Source organism: Oryza sativa, chromosome 6 (assembly GCF_034140825.1).
Source record: "Oryza sativa Japonica Group chromosome 6, ASM3414082v1".
Lineage (NCBI taxonomy): Eukaryota > Viridiplantae > Streptophyta > Magnoliopsida > Poales > Poaceae > Oryza > Oryza sativa.
In genome coordinates, this window is record NC_089040.1 from 4,349,322 (window position 1) to 4,361,714 (window position 12,393).

Consider the following 12,393-nt stretch of genomic DNA (forward strand, 5'->3'; position numbering starts at 1 on the left):
AGCGGAGTAAAGACAACAAAATTACTCCACACAAGTATATAAAAAAGCTAGCAAAGCACTCTCACATCCATGTCTCACATGCTAGTGGTGGTGGCAGACTCACTACTCACCACTATTGTCTTTTAGAAGTAGTATATATATAGGATACATATGGATAGTTCCGATAAGAAAAACTAAACCACATGAAACAGCTAGCATGCCCTTTCCGTTAGCAATTTTGTCCTTCCTAGCTGGAAAAAAGGAAGAAGAAATAAATATATACATTTATAATCACTACGAATATGTGTGGTATTGGGACATATTATTCCATCAAATTAGGGATGATAATTCTTGCAATTCCAACATGAAACATAGTGTGATAAAATGACACGATGATCCTACCAAAGTACCTGAGATGTTGGGTGATTGAAGGAGGATGTAGTGGAGATTACTTTTTAAGAAAAAAAAAGGGAATATGAGGATTCATAACGAGCACAATGAATAGTAAACAGTAAGGCAATAAATTTCTTTTAAAAAGACATTGAAACTACGCATCTGACGAGGGTGTCAAGCTTCACTTAGAGAGCAACTAATAAGTCAACAACAAAGGGAAGCGGTTTGGCAGTAGAACCATGGATACGTGACTTCTTACACTAGGGTTCGAAACCTTACTGGGCATATATATTACAGTGTACAATTATGGTTGCAATAAGAATATAGTGAGGTCAACAATTTACCACTAGCCTTTGTGTCTTTGAGAGTGTTATAAGCCCATATGCACCTAGGGGTAGTTGTATTTGGCGTAGAGGTGAGTTACAACATATTGCAGCAACTGAAATAAGGTAAGTTTTGTCTCAAGAAGCACATAGAGATGACTACAGAGAACTTTTTGAAGGTGACAACTTTGGAGTTCATACGAGCTTTTTACCGTTACCTATGTAGGTTCAAATTTGTGTGGAAAGGATGGGCAATGTTGGGCATTACTCATACATTGTTAGTTTGATACTCTGAACAGGATTCATAACTTTAGGGTAGATCGCAAATGCCATAGTTCATAGTACTTCATACTCTACATGGTCTTGCACACGAGTAGAAATCAAATTTGAAGTGCTCCGACATGTAAAGTCAATGGGAGAATAGCTACTTTAGTTCCTAAAGTTTCTCTGTAGGATCTATTTAGTTTCTAACCTTATAAATGGTCCAAAGAAATCCTTAAACTTTATCATAAGGCCTAAAATAGTCCTTGGGTCCACCAAAATCATCATATGGATATGTCATATCATCATTCATGTAAAATCTATGATAAATTGTCCAATCTACCCTTATGTATATCATAAAAAATAAATATAAGGGTGAATTTGACATAATCATAGGAAAAAAATACTTCTTTTTTTTCACCCTTCTGAGGTATATTTTTTCTCATACATATACCATATATTTTTGTAACTTTTTTCCTTTTGTTTTTTTATTTTCCTATGCATAAAGGTAAATTGGACAAATCATATAGATTTTGTATGGGAAGGTGACATGGCATGTCCATGTGGCGATTCAGGTGGAACCAAGGATTATATTAGCCCACATGACAAATTTAAAGAACTAGTTTGGACAATATGAAAGATTAAGGACTAAAATAATCCAGGAGCGAAACTTTAGAAACTATATTAGCTATTCTCCCTAAAGTCAATCATATCCTCTACGCGTTTAAGCGTTTTGCTCTGCTGCTGAAGACTTAGCTACATTTATGAACTCGAGGTCTGCAACCTGGCAGTCTTGGCACTCTAGTTCAGTGTAACATGTGAAAAGAGAACCAAGAGTTGCTCTGTAGAATATGTCAAAAATAAAATACCCCCTCCATCCCTAAATATTTGATGTTGTTAACTTTTTTAAACATATTTAACCGTTCGTCTTATTCAAAAACTTTTGTGAATATTATTTAAAAACTTGAGTAGTAGTAGTATATTTAACAATGAATCAAATGACAGGAAAATAGTTAATACTTATTTAAATGTTTTTAATAACACGAACAGTCAAACATGTTTTAAAAAGTCAACGTCGACAAATATTTAAGGACGAAGGGAGTATAACACAAATGAAAATATATGATGCAAGACAGTGCGAAAGGGAACACAAGAAAATATATTGACCTGCAGGTAGGCAGTAGGACACCATTTTTGGCAAGAAGAGTAAAGATGCCACTAAATGAAACAACAGGAAGAGATACAGCAACAGTACTGTGCACATTATTTGCAGATTTTCCTTTTCCAACACATCAAAACTTAACTCCAGACTATCCTCCTGAGGTTCTGTAGATGTGTTTGCTGAATTTTGTCCAATCCATACACTCCTAAAGCACACCCTTCACCATCTATTTAATGGTATCAAAACTACCTACTGAAGATGTATTGGCAAGGTAAACAAAATACACAATATTCAGTTATTCACCACACAGCAATAACACACAATTTGCATACGATGCAACTCTATATAAACTCATTGCGTATACTTTTCTTGGAACATGCCCTCCATCCATCAATATTTCCCTGTAAACTTGTGTCATTATCAATGACCATCCTCGTCAGCAGCAGCCATCTGCCCATCTGATGAATAAATAGAGAAATGGCTCATAAATACTTTTTATCACTGAAATTAAGGATATGCTCATAAGCACAATCAACCTAGAGCTTTTGACTAGCCATGCAGCTTCAATAATGCCATACTCACTAGCATTAAGTCATCTGCACATCAGCCTCCTTAGTTCTTTCTATGTTGGAAGATTCTCTCTATGTTGGAAAAAAATCATAGCCACTTTTCTGTTTAAACAGATCTCAAGTGTTACCCTGTAAACTGTACCAATAAACAGACCCCCAAAAGTGGCTTGACGTAGGCCACATGGCAAATGCCACATATGCTCCACCATAAGATGCCTAACTCCATCACATAACTCTCATTCTATATCATGAGTAAGCGAGACACAACACTGAACTATCTGACACTTGATGTATCGTGATCAACAATATAATGAAATTGCAACAGACCGACAACAGGACTAAGCATGCATCTAAAACCACAAGCCATATAATTATCACAAACAAAATGGCATGTCAGCTAACGAGGTGAAAACCACTATGTACACGTTTGTAGCCAAGGAAACTAAATATTACTCCTACATCAACTGCATAACATAAAAGTTTCGTGCAGAATTATGCATCGTCATGATATATGAAGGTTCCATGACACGAACATGCTCTAATATTAGTTTTCTTACACAAATCAACAGACCTTTTTGATAATCTCAAATGGTGTTCCGAAACTTTGAATCTCTGGAACCACACAACATCTCTTGGCTACTTTTGAAGTCAATAATCAACAGTGTTTAAATATTCCTTACAATCTACACCTATGGATAATTCTATAGTTCCACTTCAAAATAGGTGTGAACAGCAGTTATATACACCTCCTCTCTCAGATTGATGATGCACATGCGTATTAATCCTGAAACCGCTTTTCATGAGTGCAGTTAAAATGAATTCAAGCTAATTGAGAGGGTATAAAAGGTACAGATTGAGAAACGCTCCATCTCAACTTGAAACAAATCTGGGTGTGATATTCCTATGAATAAGCTAGGAGATTGCATCAACAATCTTTCCATGTTTGTACAGAAATAGTAGGATTTTTCAGTGTCAGATTCTTGCACAATAGAACTTCTCAATGCAAACAGTAGAATTCTTATAGCACGCCCCATAAAACTTGGAAAGATAAAATGTACTTAAAGGAATAATAAACTAGCTATGATTTCCTAGTTTAATTTAATTCACAGTGGGTGGTTATTTAGAACAGAAGCATGGAAAAGATAATGACTGATATTGTACTGTGTTACTTCCCATTGGCTTGTAAGGGGTGAGGTTCTATATTTCGAGTGTGGATGACATACAAGGATTAGTAAAAGCATCATGCCAAGGGCACACAGGCTGTTTAAGGAACTGTACGAGGGTAGTCAAAATAATAACTTACTTTTTGGTAAATCCCCTTAGATATACAAATAAGCAACTTTATTCCAACAAGCTGCTACAGAAGATTTCAGAGCTGGTATTGCTTGTTAATGGTATCAAACTATTACATATTTCACACATCTTTCAAATACTCCGACACTTTGCTTCCTTGACAATGGAAACACAGAGCCCCACATCAGTAATCAAAGCATGAAGAACACCGACAACTAAAATTACAATGAAGAAACTTGCAGGTGAACCATGCTATGAAGCAAATCAGTGCAGGATGTTCACCTCCAAGCCATTACCATCTCTCAATAGAAGATCGCTTCAGTTCCTTCCAAGGGGAAGTGACCGGCATGAGTATGTCTCCTTGAAATCTGACTTCTTGGAAGAAGTAAAAATCGATGCATACACTTCTTTGTTTGCATATGCTGGTGCATGGTCTCCAGCCTTGAACCGCTTCAAAGAGGGAGCCTCCCCCTTCTTCCCATTTTCAAGCTTCTCAGCACCCCCTGCCATCACGGCAGCGGCAGCATGCTTACTCCCACTTAGCCCATTTCCCACCTTCTTCTCCTTCTTTTCCTTCACCTTCCCCCTCTCCTCCTCCATCCTCAGCCTCAATGCCGCAACCTCGTCCTCAGTTCCGTTGAGCGGCATCTTGTCCGCCTCATCAAACTCCTTATGGCATACCAAGCACGCCGAGGTCTTCACCTCCTTGAGAGCCTTCACGCTGAGCACATGGCCACACTTGCGAAGCGCGAGGAATTGGTACTTCCCATTGAAATCGAGCCCGGTGACCGGGCACTGGAACCGGACCTCCTCACCAGCCGCATCGGCATCAGGCTTAGGATGCAGGTGGATGGGGATCATGTCCTTGAGACCCCTGATGTGTGAGAGCGCCTTGGGGAGGCGCTTGTGGAGGAGCGCCTCGACGAGGGCCTCCTTGTTGAAGAGGTTACCCAGGCGATCGGCGACGGCGGGCGCGGCAAGCGGCTCGCCGGAGAGCGCGCAGCAGGTGAAGCGGGAGAGCCGCGCCTCGTTGGGGTCGGCCTTGTCGGGCTTCTTCGCGAGGTACATGGAGAGGTAGCAGTCGCGGGACTCGGCGCCCGTGGCGCCGCCGTCGCCGCCACCGCCGCGGAGCGCGCGGAGGCGGAGCTGGACCGAACCCGACGGCGGAAGCGACGCCACGGGCGCGGACAGCAGGAGCGGGCGGCCATCGGCGGTGAGGTAGAACGACGACGACTCGAGCAGCGGCTGCGGCAGCGCGCGGAGGAGGTGGGAGACCGGGAGGCGGGACGGCACGGTGAGGCGGCGCGGCGGAAGGGAGAGGTCGTCGAGGCGGAGCACCACCGCCCTGGTGGTGGTCGCGCGCTTCTCCATGGCGGTGGCCGCTCTAGGGTTAGGGTTTCGCCGCTGGTGGGGAATCGAGACGGGGAGAGAGATGGACGCGGATAGGAGGAGACGAGAAAGAGAGAGAGAGAGAGAGAGAGAGAGATCTGAAAGGACAAAAGGAAACCGACCTTGCGGAGGAGGAAAGTGGCGGCTTCGTGGTTGGGCCGCATTGTTTTGGGCCGGGAGCGAAGCGGCCTGCTCGGTTTGTCCAATTCCGAGACTGACTGGGCTTTTTTGGGCTGTTGAAATCGACATGTTGCCCGGACTTTCTGCGTCTGCATGAACACGAACTGTCTGTCGGTACTAAACAATCGGATCAGTATTGAGATCCTCTAACCCCAAACAGGCAAAACGAAGTGATCATTAACGTGTGATTAATTAAATATTAATTATTTATTTTTTAAAAATATCAATATGATTTTTAAAGCACTTTTATAAAAAAAATTTAAAAATATGCCGTCTAGTAGTTTGAAAAACGTACGTGTGAAAAGGAGAAAGGTAGCCAAAGAACTCAGCCGAAATGTCTGTCGGTACTAAACAATCGGATCAATATTGAGATCCTCTGATAAAGCCAGACGTGATCGTTGGCACGTACTCCCTCCGTCCCATAAAAAAAACTAGTACTCTGTCCATCCGATAAAAAATCAATCTAAGGTGGTTTTTGGGCCTATTCAGATTGTAGTTAAAATAAACCTTACCAGATTTTAGCAATGCTAAAATTTTAGCAAGATGACAATATTGTTAAAATTTTGGCAGGATTTTTTGTGTATTGACCAAATTTGGACTAAACGTAGACATTTTTTTTGGCAATTTTATCAAAAAATGGTATGGTTAAAAATGACATCAAAGTGAATAGGCCCAAAATGATGGTTTTTATGAGATGGAGTAAGCCTACTCCCTCCGTTAAAAAAAAAAGGCAAACTGTGGGTTCCCGTGCCAACGTTTGACTGTCCGTCTTATATGAAATTTTTTTATAATTAGTATTTTCATTGTCGTTAGATGATAAAATATGATTAATACTTTATACTTTATGTGTGACTTATCTTTTTAAATTTTTTCATAACTTTTTCAAATAAGACGGATGGTCAAACGTTGAACACGGAAACCAGGGTTTGTCTTTTTTTTTTGGGACGGAGGGAGTACTACTCTTGGACACGCATATCAGTGCCTCTTCCATTGGATCAGCATCCATGTCCGAAACGGCCGGGCTGTATATTCTGCAGCGTGCATTTGTTTACCTTAGCTGAGCCAACCGGCCGATCACGACAGACGATCTTCTCGACGACGTGCAGCCAGCCAGCCAGCCATAGTAGCCTGCACATCTTGATCATCACTGTATCCATCGCTTGCCATTAGTCAGCGCAGCGGCGCCAAAATCAATAATGCTTTCACCATATACAATACTATACTAGTATATAATTCATCAGTTTGGTTCATCCAAAAGTTCAGTTCATGCTCTCTGATCAGAGCAAGAACAAAGTGTGTAGTAATGGCGTAGTTATCAGAGGTATTTTCTTTTTTTTTAAAGATATAAATGGACATGTCATGATGTTTTAATCTGCTTCTGATCGCGGCGTGTATGATAAATAACTTAAAGTGGTATATAGAATTCAGCGTCATTTCGTCTTCTCTTTAACAAATGATTAAGAGAAGGGAAAAAAAACAGAAAGAAAAAGGAGTATACAACGATGATACAGTAATCTTGGTCGCCACGGCCGGACAGCTTCGATCATTGCGTCCCGCCGGCGCCGCCGTCCGCCTTTGCGTGCCGTGGGTCATCGCCGTTAGACATCGCCGCCGGCGAGGTCGGGCCGGCGGCATCGAGCATCGTCTGCGGCGGCGCGCCGGCGTGGCGGATGGACGGGCGGGAGAGGAGCGACGCCGATGAGGTCGCCGACGAGATGGCGGAGGCGAGGGAGATCGGCATCAGACAGAGCCCCTTCCCCTGCAGGTACTGCATCGCCGTGCCCATGTCCTCCTCCATCATCTTCGCCACCTGCTGCTCCGTCACCCGCATCCCACCACCGGTGCCACCTCCTCCTCCTCCTCCGCCGCCGCCGCCGCCCTCGCCGCCGGTGCCGCCCTTGCTCGCCTTGCCACCGCCGCCATTGCTGCTCCCGTTGCTGTTCCCCTGCACGGACGCACGACGTCGCATATCTCAGAACCGGAAACTACACGCAACGGCGGCAAAGGCTCGCCGTGTCGATGAACATTGGTTGCTTGCTTGCTTACCTCCGACGACATGCTCGCCACCAGCGGCGCCATGCCGGCGGCGCCGCCGAGCCGGCTCATGCTGAGAACCTGCGGTGTCAAAGGCAGTCACGATGGCATGTCTGATCGATCCTAGCTCACTGAGCTCAAACACACAGAATCGATTGATGATCACCTTGACTTGGAGCTGCAGGAACTTGACGTAGTCGATGATCTCGTCCAGCATCGACGCCTTGTCCGTCTGCAAGCAAAATCAAATCAAAGAACTCCATTCAATCACTTCATTTTCTTCATCAAGATGTCAAGAAAAACGATGACAAAATTGGGCACGAATGCGCCCATGTGCTCATTCACTGCGCTCCATTTCTATCAGTTGGACTGTTCTTTAGTTCAGAAAAAGGAAACAAAGAAAATTCTTCTTGACAATGCAATGACCATATATATGATTAATTCTACCAGAATGTAATATTTCAGAAGGGATGAGAGTTTTGGGATGTAACCTTGTTGGCGTTTGGGACTAGCTCCTGCAGCGATTTCATCCGCTCCGCTATCCTCTCCCTCCGAAGCTGAAAATAACATGAACAATACACAAAAAGTTGAGAAGAAAAATGGAAATGTTGCTCAAGTTCCATTTATTTTTTGGTTGAAACTTGAAAGAGGCAGTAATAATTGTAAGATGATTTCGTGAACAGTGACAGGTTTGACGTAGCTGATTTGATCTGTCAGATTTAAGCACGAGCCAGATCAAGCATTTTCTGCTGTCGTGAGTAAACATGTCTAGAATTCTACTAGTACTAATTTTAAATTTTTAATTAAGTTCATAGAAATATAGAATGCCAGAGAGGAGATTGAGTTGGTAGTGGGAAGAGAGTGGCAGGCAAGCATGCATACACGTTCGGCGATGCTGTGTGGGTCGGTGGCTTGCCCTCTCCTCGCGCGCACCCGCTGCTGCCGCGGCGGCGCCGTGCCACCGCCACCGGAGGAGGTGACCGGCGCCGTGCCTCCGCTCGCCGCCGGCCCTCCGAAGCTCTGCCCCGACATTGATCCTCCCTTGAAACGACGAAGAGGACAATCTTGATGTTTGAGTCGTAGAGATTAATTACAGTGGCAAGTTCTTGAGCGATCGGCTTGCTTACCTGGCCGAACGGCGGCTGCCCGGCGCCGCCGCTGCCGCCGTGCACGCCGAACCCGTTGAACAGCGCGTGCTCGCCTCCCTGCAAATGAAAGAGAAATCTCGTCGGAGAAGGAGGAGAAGATGGTGGTAAGGAAGGAGACGAGAGTTTCCAAGAACGTGGGAGCACGCACGGCGGCGGCATTGGGCGACTTGAAGCCGCCCTCCATCTCCTCCCGCGGCGGCACGTTCGTCCGGTCCGTGAACAGCGGCAGCGGCGAGAACGCGCCGCTCCCGTCCTCCTCGCCGCCGCCGGCCTGCCGGTGCAGCTCGCTCAGCTGCAGCATCACCGGCTTCTCTCCCCCGCCGCCGCCAGCCCCACCGATCTGGTGATGCCGGAGGCGGGACGCGAGCAGCGCCGACTCGTCGAACACCTGCGACGCCGCCGCCGCCGCTGCCGGATCGACCTCCCACGGCGACTTCCCCGCCGCGCCGCCGCCGCCGCCCCCCAGGTCGGCCCACGCCGACGGCAGCGTGGAGAGCATCTGGTCGAAGAAGTCATCCTGCGTCCCCTCGCCGCCGCCGCCGGCGACCGTGTCGCGGCTGCTCGGCTGCATGGAGGCAAAGCTTAGCTTAGCTTAGCTGAAGCTCAAGCTGACAAGCTGCTTGCTAATTAGGCAGCAGAGCACAGCTGCACAGGGTGTCGTAAGCTAGGTTTTATAATGGCGATTTAGGCCTCAAATTTTCTCTTAAAAAATTGGGAGATTAATCTCAGTTCGTGCGGCAGTTCAGAGCGATTTTATAATCGGCGCTACATTAATTCTCATGGACTTAGTTTAAACGGTTGACATATAGTACTCACGTACAGCTGGTTTGTGTGAGTCATGTAGCTACAAAATGAACACAAAAAATGTTTGAATGTTTTAAATGCTGCACTGTTCCTGGCACGTAATATAATCATGCCACGACAAACTTTAGAACTGGTGCAATTTTTATATACTCCCTCCATCCCAAAATAAGTGCAGTTCTGCACTATTCACGTTCAACGTTTGACCGTTCGTTTTATTTGAAAACTTTTTATGATTAGTATTTTTATTACTATTAGATGATAAATATTTTATGTGTGACTAAATACTTTCAAATTTTTCACAAATTATTCAAATAAGACGGACGATCAAACGTTGGGCACGGATATTCATGGCTGCACTTATTTTGGGACGGATGTAGCATTTTTTTTTGCCTGCGGATGGTAACTATTCATAGTTTCTACGAAAATTGAACTGATTGTGTACTCCCTCCGGTTTCATTTTAATTGACGCTTTGGACAATGACATGCTCTACAAGATATATCTTTAACCTTATTTTTCTATTATAATATATACAATAAATAAATGCATGTTACTTTTATTATAGTGTTTTGAAAGACAAATCTATATATGTTTTTCTAGTTTCTTTAAACTAAATATTTTTAAAGTTATTGATGGTCAAAGTTATAAAAGTTTAATCTTAACCTTGTCCAAAACGTCAATTAATATAGAACTAGAGAGAGTATGGAGCAGTGGATTTCATTATTAAATTAAAAATCAAGGGTTGAAGGCCTCCTTTTTTCCCCTAAATAGCTCAATGATTTTGTAATCACATTATTCAAATGTATAAACGAATGAAATATATTGTGAAATTGAAAAATGGATCTAAATTAGTTTCTTAAAATTCTCATAAATTTTGTAATGAAAACCGTACTACTATCATTAAGGAGCTTAGCAAGCGCACTAATCCATTGCTCTGTTATCCTTAAGAGCAAGTTTAATAGTATAGCCAACTACTAGCTCCAAATCACATATAGTCAACTTAATAGCCAATTCATATAATAGTTTCGTACTACACTATTAATACATGGTCCCACCTATCAGTGTCTTAGAGTCCGTGCTACAGCTGGCTACAGATCTATAGTCCGCTGCTCTTCTCTCTCCTCTTTTATCTCTTTAAAATATGTTTATAGCTAAGAGCAAATATGTTTATAACTGGCTATATTTTAAAGAGATAAAGGAAGAGATAGAAGAGCAACGGGCTACAGATCTGTAGCCCAGTTACAGCACGGACTCCAAGACATAATATGTGTATGATAGGTGGGACCAAATATATATTAATAGTATAGTAAACAACTATTGTATGAATTGACTACTACATTAGATATAGATGATTTGAAACTAGTAGTTGGCTATACTATTAAACTTGCTCTTAAAAGAGAGCAACATGCCAAGAGCAATGGTGGTGAATAAGGTTGTCAGGATCGGGATACTAGGTAGTATCGTTTTGCTTAAAGTAATACCGTATCGTAGGATCGTATCGTAGTATCGGGATACTATGAGATTTTATTTTTTTAAGTTTAATTAATATTTATATTAATTATATATGGCTATTCTATAAAAAAATATAGTAATGATATATGTCATGCAAATAGAGACATTTATCAAGAGAAACCACGTTGGTTTTGATATATTTAACCGATTTTCATATAAATTTGAGTATATTTAGTTACATTATTTTCAAACCATGTTATTTTAAATAATATTTTGTAGTATCGTAGGGATCGTAGAATCGGGATATCATCTAAGATTTCGTAGGATCGTGTAGTAATGAATAGTAGGATCGAGATACTATTAAGATACTAGGTGGTATCGGTATCGTTTCGGCTTGGTAGGATCGTAGTATCGTAAGATATTAGGATACGAATCGGGATACTGACAACCTTGGTGGTGAATGCTTCATGCAGCTTGGCCTTTAATCCATGGCTGCCTTGTGTGCGTGCACACATGCGCATACTGGCCACACGTGCTCCTCTCCGTGCGCTCGTGTGCAATGCGAAGCGAGTCAACGCTGGAGAACTCAAGATCGATTAATGCAGTCATTCGGCATCCGATGAAAGTGTAAATGTGATCAGTTATCAGCAGTTGCAGAAGATTCAGAGTTTCATTGGAGAGAGAGTGAACTGTGAACTGTTAAAATATATTGTGAATCACAATTAGCAAGAGGATTATTCATTCGATCACCATTAGAATATCAGTGCCAAGTGCGGCTCTAATCAATGTTCTAATATCTCCTAAAGTGATATGATTATTTATCAATCAGCTTGCTGTTAACAACGAGGATCCTATGCCTTTGCTTGTTTAGCAGAATACATTTACTCACCATACTACATTTGGGTTCTTCCATAAAGTGAAAGATGGACCTGGCTGCTAGAGATCTAAAAAATATCAGGATAATCACCTAGCTAATTAATCACCGGATTATGACCAGTTTGCAAGATTGCTTTTAGCCACCCTACTATTTTCTTTCCGATCCCATAACGATGCAAAACTACGAATTGATACTAATGCTTAGCATCAACCTTAGAGCAGGTACAATAGCAAACTATTAGCTAGCTATAAACATATTTTATTGAGATAAAAGATGAGAGAGAAGAGCAGCGGACTACAGATCTATAGCCAGCTGCAGCACGGACTTCAAGATGCAATGTATGTATGACATGTGGGACCATATATTAATAGTATAGTAAGCAACTATTGTATTGTATGAATTGGCTATTAGATCGACTATAGATGAATTTGAGCTAGTAATGGGCTATACTATTAAACTTGCTCTTAGAACCAACATTATCCTGAGATGATTAATTAGTTTTGATGACTTGATTAGTGAGGATCAGTTGGT

At 42.6% G+C, this 12,393-nt stretch overlaps 2 protein-coding genes across 2 annotated transcripts; both read right to left on the reverse strand.

Moving 5' to 3' along the window:
* Positions 1-3,970: 3,970 nt before the first annotated feature.
* Positions 3,971-5,434, reverse strand: LOC4340324 (uncharacterized). Its single transcript, XM_015787494.3, has one exon. The coding sequence runs from the start codon at positions 5,349-5,351 to the stop codon at positions 4,299-4,301; it is 1,053 nt and encodes a 350-aa protein (XP_015642980.1). The 5' UTR covers positions 5,352-5,434; the 3' UTR covers positions 3,971-4,298.
* Positions 5,435-6,920: 1,486 nt separating this feature from the next.
* Positions 6,921-9,372, reverse strand: LOC107275733 (transcription factor LRL3). Its single transcript, XM_015787493.3, has 7 exons — positions 8,880-9,372; positions 8,711-8,788; positions 8,466-8,624; positions 8,075-8,140; positions 7,750-7,815; positions 7,596-7,664; positions 6,921-7,494 (listed from the first exon to the last, which is right to left on the reverse strand). Exons 1-7 carry the CDS (start codon positions 9,300-9,302, stop codon positions 7,093-7,095), a joined length of 1,263 nt encoding a protein of 420 aa, XP_015642979.1. The 5' UTR covers positions 9,303-9,372; the 3' UTR covers positions 6,921-7,092.
* Between the last annotated feature and the right edge of the window lie 3,021 nt (positions 9,373-12,393).